Source organism: Diabrotica undecimpunctata, chromosome 1 (genome assembly GCF_040954645.1).
Source record: "Diabrotica undecimpunctata isolate CICGRU chromosome 1, icDiaUnde3, whole genome shotgun sequence".
Lineage (NCBI taxonomy): Eukaryota > Metazoa > Arthropoda > Insecta > Coleoptera > Chrysomelidae > Diabrotica > Diabrotica undecimpunctata.
The window spans coordinates 184,952,127-184,974,496 of NC_092803.1; the positions used below are offsets into that span (position 1 = coordinate 184,952,127).

Genomic DNA, 22,370 nt, shown 5'->3' on the forward strand with positions numbered 1-22,370 from the left:
CAATAGCCGGTCAAGGGGTCAATAACCGGTCAAGAGGTCAACGACCGGTCAAGGGGTCAATGAACGGTCAAGGGGTCAATAAACGGTCAGGGGGTCAACGACCGGTCATGGGGTCAATGAACGGTCAATGTTAACGGTCAAGGGGTTAATAAACGGTCAATAAACATTCAATGGCCGTTACACACGAACGAGTAAAATATACATTACCAGTGAAAGGTATTTAAAAACATTGTTTTGAAAACATTAGTAATAGATAACTTTGTTTTCATAAGGTAAAAACAAGAAGTAAATTATTCATATTTATTTTATGTAATACATTTATGACATTGGTATTTGTATGGTAGGTAAGTGTTAAATAGCGAGATTGGATAGTGCTCCAAACAAGGTAGCTTCATTTGGATGACTTCATTACGTCGAATATGTGGTGGAAGTTCATTCCATTTATCCAATAGATCAAACCCATCAACATGATCCAGAAGGTACCACGCCGGAAATCGTTCTAACTCTTGTTTGTTAAATAAACAAAAATCTTTACGGCGAAGATAATGATCCGTTATCACTTGTTCTAATAAAGGATCGTGTTGAATAAGATTTAGAATACAAATATAGCAGTCGCTGACGGAAGGTGGGTACATCACTCCATCAAAGGTGGAAGGCCAATGATTATAACAGCGAGTAATTTTCGTTAGAATATGTGAATCATTTTTCATTTCATCTGGCAGTTTATGTTTAATATCTCGTAACTCTGATGCTTTCATATACCGGAGATATTGTAATGGAAAATCCCGTAATTCTTCGAAAGAAAATACACTCAACGGAACAGCAGGAAAGTGTTTACTGTAAGAAGTCATGTTGAATACTGTTTGATTGCATGTAAAATATTACCGCAAGAATAACTGGTTATACTTTCCACTCACAGATACCTCCCTCTTACTGATAACCCACTGAGACCCCCCACTTACTAGACATAAATGATATAAGGTAGGGTGACCTGTGTATCGAGTTAGTAAACATGTCTCAATACGACTTTAGTGATAACACACCCGTTCAAAAATATCGGGTAGAGAATAAAAAAGATGTAATAATAGGAGAAAAAAGTTTTCAGTTAAACAGATCGAAAAGCAAATTTGTGTCTATTGGGTTAAAGTACGGTGCGGAGTGTACACCAGTGATATCACTATACGGAAATCAAGGACAACGAGTAGTATTCACGGAAGAAGATTGGAAAGAATTTTTATACTACCAAGGAGTAATTACTAATTATCTGTACACGGTAGAAAGCAGTGAGTCTATAAGAAGAAAAAGCTATAGTATAGAATTTGAAAAGGTACTGGAAGCGAAAGTAATAAAGATATCACAAAGTAACTCCTACATTTATTTAGGGTATGAAACCATCTGTAAATTATGGGAGGTGTTACCGCTTATACAACATCATATTAACCATTTGAAACAAGGAAATTTCTCGGAATATTTAAAGAGTATATATCCACGATTACAAAACAACAAAGGTGATTTTTATGAAAACGTGTTAAGAAGTGTCAACGCAAACACTCAAGTTTGCTTTGAAGATATAAGTAATATTTTGGAATTGGTGTACGTGTATCCAGAAGCATTAAAAGATGTCTGCACAAACGGGAAAAAGAGTAACTTTTAATGATCATCTTAACAAAACACATGTTCTACGAGTTTGGAACCACGCATATCGTCAAGCACGACAAAGGTACTGGGAAATATTTGTAATAGATTCAATAAGGTTTAAAAAACGAATCGAAGAAACTTCGAAAATATTATCTCCGATTTTAAATATAAATCATAGAATGTTTGTATACAATAGTAGGTTTAAATAAATATTAAATCACAAAAGTTTTTTATTTTAAAAATTTATTAAATAAAAAATGTTTAACATATTTTATAATTACATTTAAAAGTAAAAAAGTAACACAAATAACTAAATACCAGGATAAACAAATATTTGATAGATATTCCCCACCAACTTGAGTAGCACCAGAAGAGATGTAGAGCTGACGCCATTCTGTTTCATCATTAAGGTAATTGGGAAAAGGTAATCGTAGTTTGTATACTGTACTGTTATATGGTATATAAGCGAATCTAAGATCTACTCCATTTAGCTTATAAAGACTCATGTTAGTCCACTGCGATGGCCAACTATCATTTTTTATTCCATTTCTATCAAAACATATATGAATATCGTTTACAGCATAAGGTTGGTAAATATAAAGTACTCCCTGCAAAACAGCATGTAAAATAAGTAGACCTGCTCCAGGCATTATTTTATCGCGAACTAAATTCTGTTAGATAAATTTTCTATATTTATACAACATTATTTTTACTAATCCACGAGTTGTGACTTTTATCTAATCCCAACCATTTAACATAAACTTGGTTAGCTTTGCGTTTTAATATCCGTTCCACAAGATAGACGTCTGAAAATTTAACTTTTTGAAGTTCTTCGGTGTAAAATGCCCCATTAATTTCCTCTTGTTTAGAATCCTCGAGTAAGTAGGTAGTTGGATTGGTTAACTGAACTTTTTTAATCTTAAATATTTCAGTACTCCAAGATGGTGTATATCCTTTAGCAAATGCGTGGCGATATTTACTTATACGAACATAATCCCCTCTTTGAAATTTTGGTTTACGTTTATCAACGGTTTTTAACCAGTTGTAAGCAATTATCTGCTTTGCATTTCGATTAGTTACTTTACTTGGGATGACACCCGTAGTTGAATGTTTGGTGTTATTGTACTGTTCAACGATCGATGGTAGTATGTTAACCCATTTATAAGAACCTTGCAAACTAAATTGTTTCCACAACTTTGACTTAAGAGTTCGTATCACACGTTCAGCAATACTTGCTTTTAAATTAGAATATGTGCTGTAATGATTTATACCATAAGATGACATTAGGTTTTTAAAGTGGGAATTATAAAATTCAGTCCCATTATCTGTTTGTAAATGTTTAGGAATTTTAGGCATTTGAGATAAAATTTTCTTCATACAATTGGTAACTTCAGACCCCGTTTTTCTTTTAATCGGTGACGCCCAAACATATTTACTAAATGCATTTATGACAATAAGAATATAGTTATATCCGCTGTTGTATTTAACAAAAGGAGTCATAACAGCTAAATCTGCTTGACACAAATCATGCAAACCTTTAATAATAACATGCCTCCGTTTAAAGTTTTTTTTTGCGGGTTTATGAAGTTCATTAACGACTTGTTCTTTGGGGTTAGACATTTTTTTCTAGTGGACACTGAAGAGTAATATGGACAAAAACGTTAGGATTCGTATCAAGTTTAAACGAAAGTTTATCACCTTTCTTTACATGTAAACCAGGTAATTCATGATATTTATACTCTATCGAATTTATTAAAACTAATCCATTAAAACTGTAATGTTGTACTGTTTCAATTTTAGCGTTTACAGAAAATACATACGACGTCCCTCCATGATCCAACACATAAAAGTCCTTGTTTAAACTTGTTTTTTCTTCTCCTTTTAAAGCTATTATACATTTGGTGTGGTAAGAAGATGGATCACAAATAAAATATAGTGGATTTGTAGAATTACCGTGAGATTTTAAATCAGTTAGAAAATGATTGCCAAATTTATTAATGGGCATTATTATTGAATTATACCACCTTCTCGAAGTTCCTCGATAATGGAAATGATTTCGTTACCGTGACCGTTATTTCCCGCAGATTGTGATGCTAGAAGTAGTCGAAGTCTATCTATTATCTCATTAAAATTGTCAAAGTATTTATACTCAGTTGGTTTCGTAGTGTATTGTTTTGTTAGTAAAGCACCACCTTTTTTACCAGTAAATTGTTTGGCTCGATTTCTAGTTGTCGCACCAAGACTTGAAGGTAAAGAAGTTAATCTTTGTCTGTGAGGTTGGGGTCTAGTTTCCAATACTGGCTTAATAATAAAATAATATTTATCTTTTATTTTAGATTCCATTTTTCTAATTGGTAATTCAGGATTATTGTTTCTATGAAGAGCATTGGTTCGTCGTAAAATATCCACGTATTCGTTAACATCCCCCTGTTTAAAACTAACAGGGTTTGCCTTAAACATTAATTCATAGAGACCTTGTGTCCCTATGTACTTAACTCCTTTTATAATCATATCCGAACCGTCAAAATCAATATTTGAATCACCGATTGAAAATTTTTCGTTAGCTAAATCGTGATACACTCCTAATATATGATCAAATTTACCTTTTGTATCCTCTATATTAGCTTTTACGTACTCCCGAGGTAAAGGTTCAGTGAATTGCTCATAGTACTCACCCATTACGTCAGGATTATTAACCATATTGTTAAACTCTAATACAGTTTCTTCAAAAAATCGATTTATATCTTCACTACTATTACCTCTTACACGTTGTGATGTAAATGTATCTTCTGCACTATCTTCTCCAAGTCGTGATTCAAATGTTTCTTCGATCCCGCTAGGTGGGATAAAAGAAAGTTCTCCAAAGTTGGTAGATGTTTTAGATGAAGAAGAACGTTTATTTGGTGATGAAGTCGCAAGTTGATATAAACTAAGATTTGGTGTGCTTAATCGACGAGGATTAGACTTGGGAGATCCTAATTTAGGTGATTTAGGTAGTTTAAGTGGGACAGATTCTTGTTTTATATTACTTGTAGGTTCTTGTTTTACATTACTTGTAGGTTCTAATTTTAACAACAACTCCTTGAGAGGTTTTGTTATGGGTTGATAATTTTTTTCTAACTGACTCTGAGACTTGATAATATCACTTTTTAAACTACGATATTTTCGTTTTAATGCTTGGCGGGTTTTTAACAGTTGTTTAGCGATTCGAGTATCCATTTTTACTAACACTAAAAAGGTGTACTTCTTCTTTTATATATGTACAAATGTATCAAACCCTTTGCGATATTTTCCTGAAGATAACAAACAATCCTTATCAATCACTACAAATCCATATTTATCTTTCCAACAAAAAGAACAAAAATCTTTAAATTGTTGAAAACTCATATCAATATTGACATGGTCGTCATATATGTGTTTTAAATTCGTCATATCTTGTTGAAAAATGACTAAAAGATTGGCATTATCCCGCACTAACTGTTTTGGTATAGCGCTATAAGTTTGACACAAGTAAAAACAGTCGGTAAATTTATGTCTACCAAAACAAAAATAACTTTGAATAAGTTTTTGATCACACGAAGCAACATCATCAAAGATTATTATTGAATGATTTTTAATATCTTCTGGAGTAGGTATGTTTGCAGAATCACCATATTCTTCATACCCAATCTCAGACATCGGTTTAATTAAGTTACGTAGGTATATATATTTTGGTTGGTGAAGTGATTTAGAATAAACATATATGTTTTGAAATCTTAAACCATTAGGATGCTCAATCAACGATAATAATGTATTAGTCTTACCACATCCACTTGGTCCAATAATAAGACACCGTTTTGAATCACCACCAAATAAATTACCGTGTTTTTTTATTTTATTATCTTGTGCAACTATATCATGGTTTGTAATAGGTAGCGACAGTTGTTGTTTTTCAATCTTCATTGTATCTGGGAATGATGTGAGTATATATAGGGTATCAGATTATATATAAAAGAAAGTATAATGAGGCGAAAAAGGATTAGTAGACATCGAACAGTTGAAAGAAGAGGTTGCGGATTATTAAATTCCGTCATCAATACACTACCAGTCGAGGTACACATTCCAGGTTATTCGTATTGTGGGCCGGGGACTAAGCTAGAAAAAAGACTTGCACTTGGTAATTCAGGAATAAATTTATTAGATAAAGCCTGTAAAGAACACGACATCGCATATTCCCTACATAAAGAACTTAGTAAAAGGCACGAAGCTGATAAAATATTAGAGAACAAAGCTTGGGATCGAGTAAAATCCAAGGACGCTACATTTGGTGAAAAAGCAGCAGCTTGGTTAGTTACAACGACGATGAAGGGTAAACGTAAATTGGGGATGGGGTTACGTAAGATTAGACGTCGGTTAAATAAAAAAGGTGGATCCCTTAAAAGAAAAAGAATAAATTTGAAAAAACGTATTATTAAAACCCCCAAAAAAGGAGGTTTTCTACCTTTATTATTACCGTTAATCGGAGCTTTAAGTGCGGTTGGGGGTGGAACTGCATCCATTATGAAGGCTATTAACGATGCAAACACCAACCGTGAACAAATAGCTGAACAAAAACGTCATAATCTTGCTATGGAGAAAGGAGGTAAAGGGTTATACTTAAAACCTGCTAAAGGGTATGGGATGTATTTAAAACCATATTCAAAAAACTAATATTCCCCCATCATCCGTTAACAGATGTTGATTTAAAAAAATATGTAAAATTATTAAAAATCCCGCATTTTAGAGATGTATTCATGAGAGATACCTTACCAAGTAAAATTCAAAAATATGAAAGCGGTATTATAAATATGGATTTAAATAAAGGTAAAGGCACGCACTGGACAGCTTATACGAAAGAGAACAACAATATAATATATTTTGATTCTTATGGTGATTTATCACCACCACATAATGTAATCAAATACTTTAAAACTGGTGGTCCTGTAAATATAAATTATAATTATAAAAGGTTCCAACATCATTCTTACAATTGCGGTCAATTGGCATTACAGTTTCTATATAACCATTATAATAAGGATGTGTGAATCAGTCTAAACAATAGAACCGTTCAGCAAATATGTCGTATAATTTCACCCTGACCGGGAAGTCGTGTATTTTAAGTTATAATTTTAATCCTCCCATTTACCTGGATGAAAGTCTTGAATATGAAGTTGGTTTAACGAACTTTTATTCTTTTAATTCCATACCCAACATTGATGAATCTAATAATGTATTTCTCTTTGGTCGCGGTAACATTTTTTATACAACTGTTATCCCACTGGGCTCGTATGAATTGGAAGATATAATTCAGCTTTTAACGGGGTTGATGAAAAAAAGAGATAAAGATGCTTATATAGATATTATTCCAGATAAAAACACATCTAAAGTATCTATTAAAAGTAATTGTTCACTACATTTCGGTATTAAAAACTCTATAGGTAAAATTTTTGGGTTTAAGAAAAGAGAACTGGAAGCAAATAAAATTCATGTTTCTGATGAGCCAGTAAATATTTCAGTGACAAATGCAATCTGTGTTGATTGCAATATCGCTTCAGGCTCGTATTTAAATGGAGACCCGGTTCATATAATCTACCAATTTTTTCCAACCGTACCTAGTGGGTATAAAATAGTCGAGTCACCTCAAAATATTTTATATTACCCCATCAGCGTTAAGACAATCAACAACATTAGTGTAAAAATTGTTGATCAAAACGGTAAACTACTTAATTTTCGACAAGAAGAGATAACTATTAATTTACATTTACGACAGCGATTATAATGGTTCTAAACTTTTCCCGTCAACAACCCGATTACATAAAAAACTATAAAAGAACCGCCAAGAAACAAAAATTAAACAGTTTAAAAAAAACGATTGGAATATTAACACCATCTAATCGCTTATTATTAAAAAATCTTGGTTTTAAACTTTTAGTGTGATGGAAGTGTTACAAGTAACGGGTCAACCTTATAACGATACAACTATACAGGAATATCAATTTCACAGCTATTCACCATACATTCCCGGAAAGTTGAACTATAACGACGAGATAAAAATTCCCATATATGACCTTGACACATATACGCTCCCTTCAACATCATACTTAGATATAGAAGGAAAGCTACTCACCCACGACGATAAGGAACCAACAAAACTTAAATTTATAAATAACGCTATTTCTTTTTTATTTCGAGAGCTACGATATGAGTTAAATGGAGTTATTATAGACTCTGTTCGAGAGGTTGGACTGGTATCAACGATTAAAAATTATTTAAGTCTTAACGAAAACGAAAGTATTCTGTTCCAAAATGCTGGATGGTTTCCAAAAGCAGGAGATGAAAAAATAATAGTGGACGCCCATGGAAACTTTAACGTGTGTATCCCATTACGATTATTATCAGGATTTTTTGAAGATTTTAGAAAAATTATTATGAATGTAAAGCAGGAGCTTATTTTAATACGATCGAATGATGATGTGGACTCTGTTGTGAGTATAGACGACAGCGAACGACCTAAAGTTGAAATTACAAAATTACAATGGAATGTTGCCCATGTTAGCCCAAGCATGCGTGAACAACTACGATTGAATGGCATAGCTCATAAAAATATTGAGCTACCAATTAAATTCCGTTCGTGGCAAATGATTGAATATCCATCATTAAATAATACAACACGACATACGTGGGCGGTAAAAACTAGTACTAACATTGAGACACCGAGACATATCATTATCGCATTCCAAAAAGGAAGAAAATCCAAAATTACTAAAGATATGAGCAAATTTGACCATAACGACCTCAAAAATATAAAGGTATTTTTAAATTCTGAAAGATACCCTTATAATGACTTACACATTGATTTTGACACCAACAAGTTCGCTCAAATTTATGAGATGTTTGGAAGTTTTCAGACAAGTTATTATAATTTAAGTTTAAACCAACCGATATTTAGTCCTCAAGATTTTAAAACTAAAACACCACTCATACATATAGATTGCTCTAGGCAGAAAGAAGTGATCCAAAATGGGTCCATTGTTCTACGTATCGAATTTGAAACAAATACACCTTCAACACCTGATGTATCAGCATATTGTTTAATTTTACATGAGAAGGAATTTACATATAATCCATTAACAAAAATAGTAAAGCAGTATTAATACGCATGCGTTATAACTGTATATTAATTAATAGTAATAATTAAAAACGTTAGTTCATGATGAAACGTTTACACGAAAACACAATAGACAACTTTATAGATAATTTAAAAAAACTTAAAAAACAAATTCAGCAGTACGAGGCTTTTAAAGAGGTTATACAAAAATTTAAACAATTGCAAATATGAAACTTGTTATTGACATCCAAGGTTTTAAAATTGAGAATAATAGGTTTATTTGTAAAGAATTGGCGTGTTATTCAGGAGATAAATGTGTAGTATATATATTTAAACCACCTTTCCCATTACGAATGTTACCTCCTAATTTAATTCAGCAAGCGACATGGTTAAGCAAACACCACCACTGCATCTCTTGGAGTGAAGGTTATACCCCCTTATACGAATTAAAAAAAATTATAAAGGAATTAACAGACAAAGCTGAAATTGTTTATGTAAAAGGAATGGAAAAAGCGAATTACATAAGAAAATATTCTTCCACACCTGTAATTGAAGTAGGTGAATTTCCACCACTACCAGTATCGGAAGCAAAATGTTTTTACCACTCTAAACAGAAATGTATATGCGCCCTTTCAAATGTATTTTTTATTTATGAAAATTTTGTAATGGAGTAAATTTGAATAAAAACATTATATTTTTTACTTTTTTATTTTTTGATTCAAACTACAATAATAAGTTTTGTCTATAACCTACTTACAGAACCTAAACAACCTTCACATTTGAAGGGGTGTTGATACCCCTTAAACTGCAACCTTTTCAAAATCCTTGGTGGTAGCAGGTCTTCTATTGGTTTAAGAGATTCCAATTGTTGGTATTGGACAAGTTTTTGAAGAACGGTGTCGAAAGTTGACGTCTTTTTTAAGAATTGGTCCACCCACAACCAAACGTCGGAAAATTTGAAAATTCTTTCCAAAGCTATGTCTAATAGATAACGCTTCGTCAGGTATTCGTTAACGAACACACGTAATTTTATGGGTAGGCACACATTATCAAACATGTTGTTTTGACCCAGTTCACAAAGTGTCTCCACCCAACAGTATACACAAATTTTATTCATTTTTTTTTTGTTAGTATAATATTCAATAGATGTTAAATTAGGTGTTGATTTTTCACTAAGTAATTTCACTTTATCCATAGTAATTTTAATACTTTCTTGAAACATGATTATAGTCTAAACTGATTTTGGAATTACATCAACGAAGTTATATACCATCGACCCCCACTAAACCATATCGAAACCGGTTTTAAAGCTTGTGTCGCTAATATCCCCACCTTTATTTGTTACCAATAATATATTCAACTCTATAATAAGTAGTACAAAAATATTTTATAATTTATTACAAATTATATATAAAAAGATAGAATTACATTTCATCAGTCTTGCAAACCGACATGTAGAATGCTTTATGCACTCATCAATAGGTATATCGTATGGCTCCCATTTGTGTATTTCGACCTTACAGTAGAAACGACTTCGACATTCCCTATATGCTAGAACCCTGCTTTGCTTAACAACACGAGTTAACTGCACCTTTTCAATATTTAAAGGACGGTAAACGATCTTAAAACAGATGTATACTACCAAAGTTACCATCGTCAAAACACATTTTTAATTAAAATATATATAAAAATATTTTAATTATTTATTAACAAAATAAAAAAATTAATTATACATATTATTAAAATATATGGTATTACATTGTTAAAACTTCGTTGAACACATTTTTTTTTTGAACTTCGATATTTTGTCGCCAACATTTTTGCAAAAAAACAGTCGCTGTACTTTAAATGTTCTTCAATTGGTATATCGGAAGGTTCCCATTTATATATTTCAGTATTGCAGTAGAAACATCGAACTACATCACTAACTCCTGTATAGTAAAACCCAGCTTTGCTTAACAACAGGGGTTCAACTGCACCCTTCCAATATTTAAAAGAAAGTAAACGGTCTTCAAATTGCCGCCCAGTACGAGATATACTATCATCGTTACCGTCGTCAAGACACATATTTGACTAATAAGTTAGTTCGGAAAATAATCTATATATGTAAACTTATATTGGAGGGAGGTATAAGCTTGAAATTTTTAAACAATTATCACATTAATAACACTAATTGTGCTATAAAAAATTTATATTAACAAAAAAACTGACAAAAAGATACAAAACCAATAAGACCTTGACCGTTTGTTCACATTTGTTACCCACGTTCATAGGATAAAAAGAATAAAACCTTGACCGGTTATTCACCTATCTTTGTTTGAACCGGTTTGGTGACCGCATATTCACCTTTTCTTGTCTATGGTCGGACTATAGAATAAAAAGAAAAAATCCAACAAGACCTTGACGGGGCAATTACCCCCATTGTTGTTAAACCTGTTTAGCTCAGTCTTAAAGATGCTACTTTCGGTTGAGTTCTATCCAAAAATGTTTGTTAGACAGTAAGCCTTACACATTCAAACATGGAAGTTGGTTCTCCAAGTATCATTGTAGATAGTGGTGTATGTGACTCTAGTACAGATTGGGATAATTGCTGTACTATTAGTGAAGATGGCCCATGCGATTCTACTACGAATTGTAATCTATCTGTATGGAGTTCGTCAACACTCGAGCTGTCAGAGGACTTATCTTCTTTGTCGGAGAGGGACATGTCTGATGTAGAGAATGACAGTTTATTGTATAGTGACGTGGAATTTGAGGATGTATCGGAAAATGATGTGTTTTTGGAACCTGTGATAGCACCACCCGAACTGATTGAGGATGTATCGGAAAATAATATGTTTTGCGGACCAGAGATAACACCATTCAAACTAATTAATGAACCGATAATTATCTATTAATCATTTAAATATTAGTACTTTATTATGGTAATATATTTGTAATTCAATTATGTTGCAAATCCTTATTAGTTATTTTTGTACTCAAATTCTATACTTATAACCATATACTTACCATGAAGTTTTATTGAAATCTCTTTTTAATAACTGTATTTAAAAATTTAAAATAAATGTCTTAATGCTTTTCTGTTTTTTCCTTTATTACATACAAAAACAAAATACATGCTTATAACAACAAATCTACTAAGTTATAAATTAGAGCTGGAGGGTTAGATAATAGAACAAGTGATGAGGATTTACTATCTAGGCGTCGCACTATCTAGCTATGGAAAGCTTAAAACAGAAGTGGAAGATCAAGTTAATAGAGCAGAGCGGTAGGTCACCTGAATGAAGCAATATGGAGAAAAAAAATATCAGGAAAGAAATGAAAGGTAGGATTTACAAAACAGTCATCAGGTCAATAATGACATACGCAATAGAAACACAACCTGACACAGCGAGAACAAAAAGAATGTTAGAAACAGCAGAAATGAAAACCCTCAGAAAAATCGATGGTAGGGTACTATGGGATAGAGCTAGAAGTCTAAATCTTGAAAAGAATGCTAGAAACAGCATAGATAAAAACCCTCAGAAAAATCGATGGTAAGACACTATGAGAGAGAGCTGGAAGTACAGATATACTACGTAGATGTACGGTGGAGAACATTAAGAAATAGGGGAGAAATAAAAGAGTAGAATGAAATAATTATATGAGTCTAATAACAACAAATAGAGTAGTAAAGATGGTAAGAGACTGTCACCTAATGGGTGGGGTGATTAACGGAAAGACCATGAAAACGATGGAGCGACAACTTACTGGAGGACCATTTAAAAACGAATAGAGTCATATCTACACGAAATAAAGAAGAAAATATAGAAACAACAATTTTTAGATGTTTTTTAACGATATAGAAAATCACAATGAAAAATATGTATACACAAAATGAAGAAGAAGAAAATATAAAAACAACAATTTTTAGATATTTTTTATTAAAAAATAAACAATATATACAAATATAAACATAATTAAAAGTAAACTATATATACTTATATACACAAAATAAAGAAGAAGAAAATATAAAAACAACAATTTTTACATATTTTTTATTCAAAATGAAACAATATATTTATATAAATATCTAAACACAATTAAAAATAAACTATATAGACTATATATACCTATATACACAACTAAAACTAAATATTATATACAAAATAGACTAAAACTAAATTTAATTGACAGGGTCGTCGGGATGGGATCTGTAACAAAGAAATAGCAGAATGTAAAACTACATAAAATATCATAATGATGTATAAAATTAAAGGCGACACTTAATGAAGAAAAAATTAAAATTTCACAATAGAGAATAAACTAAATTTTCGTTGTAAAAATTCATGGAAAACTGTTTTATTATAATCCTAAAGAAGGAGAGGTTGGTGTACAAAATTAAAGGTGGTACTTAATGAAGAATAAATTAAAATTCTGTAATAAATAATAAATTAAATTTTCGCTTGTAAAAATTTGTGAAAAACTGTTTTAATTATGATCGTAAAAAGTAAAAGTTAAGGTAAAAAATTGGATTACTCACGGTTTACTCATCCCCCAGCAGCGCAGGAAATCACCACCAGCATTTTCGTTGAAAAAGTCTGTAACAAACAAAAAACATTATCAGTATTGTGTAATTATTATTAATAACATTACGTAAATTTTGTTAGTAAAATAGTTGCAACATATTGTAATAAAAATTCTTACCTTGAGAATCCGTTCTTACAGTATTGGCCAGGAAAGTTTTGGTGTTTTTTATGTCTTGAGACAATCGAATTTGTTCTTCATGGAAAGCCACCATAATTTTTTCAGCATATGCTAAAATATTTTCGGTGGCTTTCTTAAGCAGATCACTATTTTTTAGACTTTCATTCAAACTTTCCTGGAGACGTTCCGCATGCTGCTCCAGAGCCGACACAACTCCCCCCTTGTAATTTTCGCAAAACGCCTGATGGTGAGTTTCTACTTTGTTTGGGATTTGTAGGGCGCTTGCGGCTACATTAATCAATGACGGCTCTGAAGTCGATAATAATTTTTTTTCCCATACTTGGGTTTCCGTCAACGGTTTCTCTCTTGGTGGTGATTCCCTATCGGATACTTCTATTATATCTTCGATAGAGGGTAAGTTTTCATCTGGAAGTGTTTCCTCTTCAAAGTCGGAAATATCGCTATAGTTCGCAGCCTTTTCGGCGGCATGTAAAATTTGATCTGTCTCGACAATCGCCGCGGAGTGCACCATTTTCTTCGAATTGTTCTTTTTATTCAAATTTATTTTATAAATTAAGCGTTGCGCTTCGCTTATTTTTTTCGCGCCGACGAAAACCACACTTTCTTCTGAAGGTGCACGGCGACGGCACGGCGACGCGATTGAAAATCGACTTTTACACACCGACGACGGCGAGACTGAAGATGACTGCGGTTTTGCAAACTCCGGTACACTTTCAAACAAAATTCTTTTCTTCGCCAACAACCCCTGCTCGCGACGCGCAGAACGTTGTTCGGTTTTCATTGTGAACAGAAGAGACTATTTGAAATTGCATAACTTAAACGGGGTTATATACAACAAACCGAACCCAAGCCAAGCAACGCGAAATGGTGGGTAAAACAGGATCTACACTTGCTGTAACAAAGAAAGGTGAATACTCGAAGGCGATGTAAGCTCTCGCAAATGAAGAATACTCTTCCATGACCTCTACATAGACAACAAAGAAAGGGTATTGACCGGCTATAGTTGAGTTTATGTCTGCACAGCTTTGCACTTATTGTTGGTTTGCACATCAGTTTTTTTTTTTTTTTTTTTTTTTTTTTTTTTTTTTTTTTTTTTTTTTCATTTTTTATATTTTTTTATTTTTGAGGTTTTTTTTTTTTTCTTTATTTTTAGTCCTACACCCACCTTCCAACCACTCTAATGAAAGGTCTTGACGCCAGGGATACGAATATGTTATTACTTTGAGAAAAACTTAACGCGTAAAGCGGTAAAACGCTAAAAAGCGTATTTTTAGTCCTACATCACGTTTCAACCACTCTAATGAAAGGTATTGATGCCAGGAATACGAATATGTTATTATTCTTTAAAAAAAATTATGCATATAGTGGTAAAGCGGTAAAAAAACTATTTTTTGTTAAATTTTACTTTTAACCCTGCTTATAAATGCGGTAATTATCTATATTTGGAATATATTGTTAATTTTTGTAATTATTTACTCTAATAATACCATAAAACCGGTATTTCCAGTTTAAAACCGGTATTTCTAGTTTAAAACCGGTATTTCCAGTTTAAAACCGGTAATCAAAACAAGTTTATATTTATACCCCACACTTCTTTCGTTATTGTTCATTCTTGTGTCGTACAGTCACCTAGCTTCAGTCAACAACCATGCAGTGTAACTCTTGTTTAAAAGTTTTATCCAACAAAAGCAGTGTAAGTAGGCATAAACGGGAAAGTTGTCCGGAACGATTCAATAAAGGGAAAAAGGTGAAACTTAATGATGACCCAGATGTTGTTACATCAGCTAATAATTACAATTCAACCATTGTAGAAGCAACTCCCTTTAGATCTATTGTTCATCCAGTTACCACTACATCCAATGTTATCGAATGTCAAGATTGTTATAAAAAAATTTCTGGGAGAGGGCTAACAGGACATTTACGTAGTAATTCGCACAAAAGTGTTATTAGTAATGATAGTGGGGTTGAGAAACTATCAAGTGCGTTTAAAAATCGTATCGGTAGTTACCGCCTTTCTAGCAACAAACATCATACTGATTACTTAGAATTTTTTAGTGAAATTGAAGGTAACGTTTTGAAGCTCCTACATAACTATTTACATAAATTTAAAGTGTTAAAAGTTAATTTCGAACTTTACTCTATGTACACAATACCTGAAAAAGATACTTATGATTTAAAATCATTTAATACAAAAAATCAGATTATTACTATTTCTACTAATTTGAAACAAGCATATCAAGATTTTATTAGGGAGATATTACCCAAGGTTTCGGAAATACAAGAAAAGGAATCTGGATGGAGTCTTTTACAAATCCAATCATTAGAAGTTAACATTAATAAGTACAACCCTCTACGATCTTCTTCATATATCAGGTTACCACGACAAATCGAGATGAAGAAAGCAATTATTAATATAATGAATAAAGATGAAGCATGTTTTGGTTGGGCGGTAAACGCATCAATTTTTGATCCAACAGGTAAATCCAATCTTACTACTTCTTATCCGCATTATACTAGTCTCTTAAAGTTCCATAATATAGAATTCCCTATGAAACTCTCAGATATACCAAAATTTGAATTACTTAATAATATTTCGATTAACGTTTTTGGGATTAGTGAATGTTTTAAAAATAATATCACACAATTGGAAATCGTTGGGCCGTTATACCATACAAAATCTAAAAAAGCTACACATGTTAACCTATTACTTATTTTTGATGAGTACGGGAATAGTCATTATTGTTACATTAAAAATTTATCGCGGTTAATATCAAAACAAAAATCACGCCATAATGGTCAGACTTTTCTATGCAATGGTTGCTTACAATTTTTCTCATCCTTAGAACGTCTTCGCAAACATGAAGACAACGATTGCAACTTTGTATATACTAAGCTTCCAACTACCAACATGATTCTCAATAAATATGGACATTTACAAAAAGAAAATATCTTACAATTTTCCAACTTTCAGAAACAAATGCAAGTTCCGTTTGTTATATATGCTGATTTTGAAAGTATACTGCAACCGATACAATATGCAACACCTTCTGATAATTCCTCGTTTACTGTCAAAACCTATCAGCATACACCATATTCATTCGGTTTTTATGTTAAATGTTATTTTGATGACAGTTTATCAGAACTTATCATTTATCGCGGTGACAACGTGGTTGAGAAGTTTATTCAAAAACTAGAAGAAAAAGTTTACACTATTTATCATAAATATCTTAAATATATTAAACCTATGAAAAAACTCACGCCAGAAGAGGAATTACAATTTTTTACTAGTAAATGTTGCCACATTTGTGATAAACCGTTCGATATTAACGAAATTAAAGTTAGAGATCATTCACATCTAACAGGGTTGTTTTCTGGCGCAGCGCATAACGCTTGTAATTTAAATTACAAATTACCTAAGTTCATACCTGTTTTCATGCATAATTTAACCAATTACGATTCACATCTGTTTATAACAAAATTAGCTCAAAATAACGAAAAAATTGATGTTATTGCACAGACTAAAGAAAAATATATATCATTCACCAAACTACTTTTAGTTGATCGTGGTGATTTAGAGCAAAATATATATTTAAAATTAAGGTTTGTGGATTCTTTCAGATTTCTACCTCATTCACTGGATAATTTAAGTAAAACCCTAAATAATAATCAATGTCTAGAGTTACAAAAATATTGTCAATCAAATGAAGAGTTCGGGTTGTTACGACAAAAGGGTGTTTTCCCTTATTCATACCTGGATAACTTTTCAAAACTTGGTGAGGTATCTTTACCCACACAAGAAGAATTTTTCGATATTTTAAAAGGTGAAGGCATTTCCGATGAAAAGTACTTACGAGCTAAGCGAGTTTGGGAAGTTTTTAATTGTAACACCTTAGGAGAGTACTCAGATGTTTATTTAAAATCAGATATTTTATTATTAGCTGATGTGTTCGAAAACTTTCGACATAATTGTTTATTTAACTATAAACTAGATCCTGCTCAATATTTAACAGCTCCATCACTTAGCTGGGATGCTATGTTGCGTAAAACTAATGTTCAGCTTGAATTATTGACGGATATAGACATGCTCCATTTTTTTAAAAAGGGTATACGTGGAGGTATAAGTCAGTGTAGCACTAGATTTGCTGCTGCAAATAATCAGTATTGTGAGAATTATGATTGTTCTAAACCTACTTCATATATTCTTTATTTAGATGCTACAAACCTTTATGGTTACGCTATGAGTCAATTCCTTCCGCATGGTGATTTTCGATGGTTAGATGATGTAGAAATCACTCATTTTGATTGTTTATCAGTCGATGATGAATCTCCAAAGGGGTATGTCTTAGAAGTTGATTTAGCTTATCCTGAAACATTACATGATTTCCATAACGACTTACCGTTTTGTCCTGAAAATCTGATTCCCCCTAATAGTAAAGATCCCAAGCTTGTATTAACGTTGTTACCGAAAAATAAATATATTATCCATTATAGAAATTTGAAACAGTGTACTGAACAAGGTTTAAAGATAACTAAAATTCATCGAATTCTAGAATTTTCTCAATCACCGTGGTTAAAACCTTATATCGAATTAAACACAAATTTACGTAATTCTTCAAATAATGAATTTGATAAAAGTACATATAAAAATTACACAAACTCCATTTACGGGAAAACTATGGAAAACGTTGATAAGAGGGTTGATATTAAACTTTTATCCCACTGGGAAAACTTGCCTGGAAGCGTCGGTGCTGAAGGGTTTATTAGTATGCCGAATTTTCACTCTGTTTCAATATTTTCTGATAATTTGGTTGCAATTCAAATGAATATCCTAAAAATAATTTACGACAAACCGGTATATGTCGGTTTTTCAATTTTAGAAATATCCAAAATTCGTATGTATGATTTTTTTTACAATTACATTAAAGCTAAATATGTAGATAATGCCTCACTTTTGTATACCGACACTGATTCATTAATTTTACACATTCAAACAGAAAACGTTTACCGCGATATCAAAGAAAACCTTCATTTATTTGATACATCCAATTACCCCGCCGATAATATCTTTAATATACCAAAAACACCATCAGTGGTTGGTAAATTAAAGGATGAGTTTAAAGGTAAACCAATTACAAATTTTTGTGGTACTGGTGCCAAAGCTTATTGTGTGACATTAAGTAACAATGATAACCTTAAAAAAGCTAAGGGGATTTCCAAAAACGTTATAAATAAATCTTTAACATTTACGGATTATAAACAAGTAGTTGATAATACTAATGCGAAAATTTATCGTAAAATGTATACATTTAAGTCACATTTACATGAAATGTATACTGAATTAAAAAATAAGGTTGCTTTAACTTCCCACGATGATAAGAGATATGTTATACCCGGAACTATTAATACATTAGCGTGGGGTCATTACAAAATAGATACGTTTATACCTAACCAACAACAAAAAAATCTCGATTATTTAATCCAGCAAGCTAAACTACTTCTACCAGAAGCAGAAAATGATGGTAGGGATGAATTTTATGTAGATAGTTTTGAAATGGATTTTTTATCGTAGTGGGAGAGTTTGTTGGTGGGGCGGTTGTTTAATAACACGTTGTAGAGCTAATTCCTACAGTTCTTCTTCAGCTTTACTACTAGTATTTACAATGTGGATGTGTTACGTTACCGAAATTGAAGTTACGGATTTAAAAAGTGGTGTTCAAAACTTACACCAACTTTTTTCAAATCTGGAGTTTGATGCTTCTCATGAAGCCATTTATGGTGCAGTGCGTCCATCATCTTATTCTCCAGAATTTTATACAGAATTAGCTAAAAAATATGAAAAAGGTGCTGAAATCTGTGACTTGTATCTTAAAAACCAAATATGTTTATATGGATTTGTATCGTTACTAAAAGATGTAAAGTTGGATGGTTATTTAATTCGAATAAAAGACTATCTTCCATCTGTTTTATACGAAAAAAAAGAAAATAACGAAGATGATACTTCCAGTAATGAAGTTATTGATAAAGACATTGATGGTGTGGTTGAAGATGGTTCAAGTAAATCACAAACTTAATAATCTTATATTTAGACTTTATTGTATTAACGGTATAATGTATTTAATAAAAGCATTTCTGTACTAATAATAATTGTTTTATTTGCGTTTTTAGCATTAATTAATATGGTGTGAGTGTAAAATGTATCTTGTTTCCACCACATATTTTATATAATGAATTTATCCAAATAAAGCTACCGTGTTTGGAACACTATTGTACTTCACTATTCTGTTTCACTATTTACCTACTTCTTGTTTTTTCCATATTTTACCTTATAAAAATAAAGTTGTCTATCCTTTAATAAATAAATAAAGTTATTTTTATCCTTCGTGTGTAACGTTCATTCACCCCTTGACCGATCGTTGATCCCTTGACCGGTCTTTGACCTCTTGACCGGTCTTTGACCCCTTGACCGGTCGTTGACCCCCTGACCGTTTATTGACCCCTTGACCGTTCATTGACCCCTTGACCGGTCGTTGACCTCTTGACCGGTTATTGACCCCTTGACCGGCTATTGACCCCTTGACCGGTCGTTGACCCTTTGACCTTGACCGGTCGTTGACCTCGTCAGTGGTGGGGGGTATGAGGTATGGTGGGGGGTATACAAAATGGTGGGGGTCAATGGTGGGGGGTATACGGACGGTGCGGCTAGAACTCTCACCCCTTACCTTACCATTGGAGGGGGGTATAATAATGGTGGGGGGGTCGGTGGTGGGGGGTATACGAACGGTGCGGCTAGAACTCTCATTTGCCCTCTACTCTGGCCTATGCTGATAATATCAATATTGTTGGGAGAACGGAAAACGCTGTATGAGAGGCGTATGTAGCATTAAAAGAATCATCTACAAAAATGGGTTTAATAATAAACACCAACAAAACGAAGTATATGAAAATAAGCACGCAACCACAAATACTACGACCACTTGTTATAGAAAACGACGTCATCGAAGCAGTGAACGAATTTGTATACCTGGGAGCGCTCCTTAACACTGAAAATAGAGATAAACGAATTTACACGGCTAACATATGCTCAATATCCTCCTTAAATCCACAATTATATCGAGAAATACAAAAATAAAACTCTACAAAACAATAATACGTCCAGTCCTAACATATGGTTCAAAGACTTGGACTCTAACAAAAAATAAGGAAAACATGAGGATGTTTCGAAAGAAAAGTACTAAGGCGAATCTATGGAGCAGTGAATAACAATGGAGTGTGGAGAATACGATACAACTTCGAACTTTATAGAATATACCAGAACCTGATATCGTAAAACATATTAAGATAGGACGTCTGAGGTGGATAGGGCATGTAATGCGGATGGAACAAAATGACCCAGCTAGAAAAACGCTCCTTGATAGACCCATTGGTCAGAGAAGAGGAAGACCTAGAACAAGGATCCTTGATAACATCGATGAAGACATGAGAAATATGGGAATACGTCCTTGGCGGAGAAAATCAATGGATGGGGATGACTGGAGAGAAATTCTTGAGGAGGCTAGAACCTACGCAGAGTTGTAAAGCCAGAATAAATGATGATGATTGTCAAAACTTTTATCTAAACCTAATCTAAACTAATATTTTTTGATCTTAGCCAATTTTGAATATCTGCTTTCTTCGACGCGGTTTTCGGTATTTTTTCCACTCTTGTTGAGTGGTACGGTGATTATCTAAAATAATCACTGAATATCTGTCTAGTTGTCTAGTCTAATACCGAAAAGAATCACTTTTCAAATGACTTGCCAATCATCTCTTCAAGATGTGCAACAATAATTGTTTTGTAGTTACTATATGTGAAAATTTATCAAGTTACTGAAAATATAAAATGATCTACATAGTTCAACTGACATTTAAACGTACCTGATGATTTTTTTAATCCAGTCGACAACCCATCCAGAAAGGCTTGCCTTGAGAAAACGATGGACTTATCGACCCAAACTTTAGATTTCGTATTTTTTGATTCATTGATTCACTTTTTAATTTTTTTTTAGGCAAGTTTTGGATCGTTCAGTTTCTCAACATTTGCCCGTGAAGAGTTTGAAAACTTTATTTTTGAAATACAAAGCGTTCGAGGAAATACACGGAAATCCAGAGACCGTACAGGAAGTGAAAGAAAAAGTGAAGGAGCTCATGTCGAAAATATCAACTAAATGATGCCATTACAAAAATAGTTTTGTAAATATTTACCTTTAAGTTTATAGGTTATAGGTATTTAAATGTGATGATGAAAATGTATTTATTGTTGTTTTAATAGTAACATTGAAATTGCAGAAGTTAAAAATAATTTTTGTATTATTTTTATTATTAAAAATTCAAAATAAAATGTGTTGTTTTCTCGAATCCCCATGGCACACATGATTAATATTTTCATAATATAGCAAAAAACAGTTGTTTGAAAATATTTTCACTAAAACAACAGTGCTTCATTAGACACCTAGTGTGTTAAGAACGTAGGCGCAAAATTTTGGGCCAATGCTTTTTAAATGCATTCATTTTTTTCGAATCCTGACAAAACTGATAAATATTTTTGAAAAATTAAAATGTAGAATGAAAGATTACATTATTACCGAGGGCCGAAAGTCCCTTAGAATAAAAAAAATCTTTTGGATGAGATATTTGAAATTAAAAATCACACTTAATTTTCTGTTCTTTTTCACCCTTGTAACTTACTAAAATAAACATAGAAGTTTTTAGGGACTTTCAGCCCTCGGTAATAATGAAATCTTTCGTTATACGTTTAAATTTTTCAAAAATACTTATTAGTTTTCTCAGGATTCAAAAAAATGAATGCATTTAAAAAGCATTGGTCCGAAATTTTGCGCCTATGCTCTTAAATTGGCATCAC

At 32.4% G+C, this 22,370-nt stretch overlaps 2 protein-coding genes across 2 annotated transcripts in view; one reads left to right on the top strand and one right to left on the bottom strand.

Annotated features, from left to right (window-relative positions):
* Positions 1-21,849, top strand: part of LOC140432690 (rRNA biogenesis protein RRP5-like) — a 55,701-nt gene extending 33,852 nt beyond the window's left edge. The window contains exon 20 of the mRNA XM_072520747.1: positions 21,517-21,849. Coding sequence (XP_072376848.1) covers positions 21,517-21,679 — 163 coding nt within the window. The 3' untranslated portion in view covers positions 21,680-21,849. The remainder of the gene's footprint in view (positions 1-21,516) is intronic.
* On the bottom strand, positions 11,326-14,196 carry LOC140441574 (uncharacterized). Its single transcript, XM_072532398.1, has 3 exons — positions 13,451-14,196; positions 13,287-13,344; positions 11,326-12,957 (listed from the first exon to the last, which is right to left on the bottom strand). The coding sequence occupies exons 1-3, from the start codon at positions 13,980-13,982 to the stop codon at positions 12,930-12,932; spliced, it is 618 nt and encodes a 205-aa protein (XP_072388499.1). The 5' UTR covers positions 13,983-14,196; the 3' UTR covers positions 11,326-12,929.
* Positions 21,850-22,370: the final 521 nt, after the last annotated feature.

Excerpts from the sequence above, each read along its gene's own strand:
- LOC140441574 (XM_072532398.1), bottom strand. The coding sequence starts at position 13,982 with ATGGTGCACTCCGCGGCGATTGTCGAGACAGATCAAATTTTACATGCC. Across the intron at positions 13,345-13,450 it reads TGTAAGAACGGATTCTCAAG|ACTTTTTCAACGAAAATGCT; the intron begins GTAAGAATTTTT and ends TGTTTGTTACAG. Across the intron at positions 12,958-13,286 it reads TGCTGGGGGATGAGTAAACC|ATCCCATCCCGACGACCCTG; the intron begins GTGAGTAATCCA and ends TCTTTGTTACAG.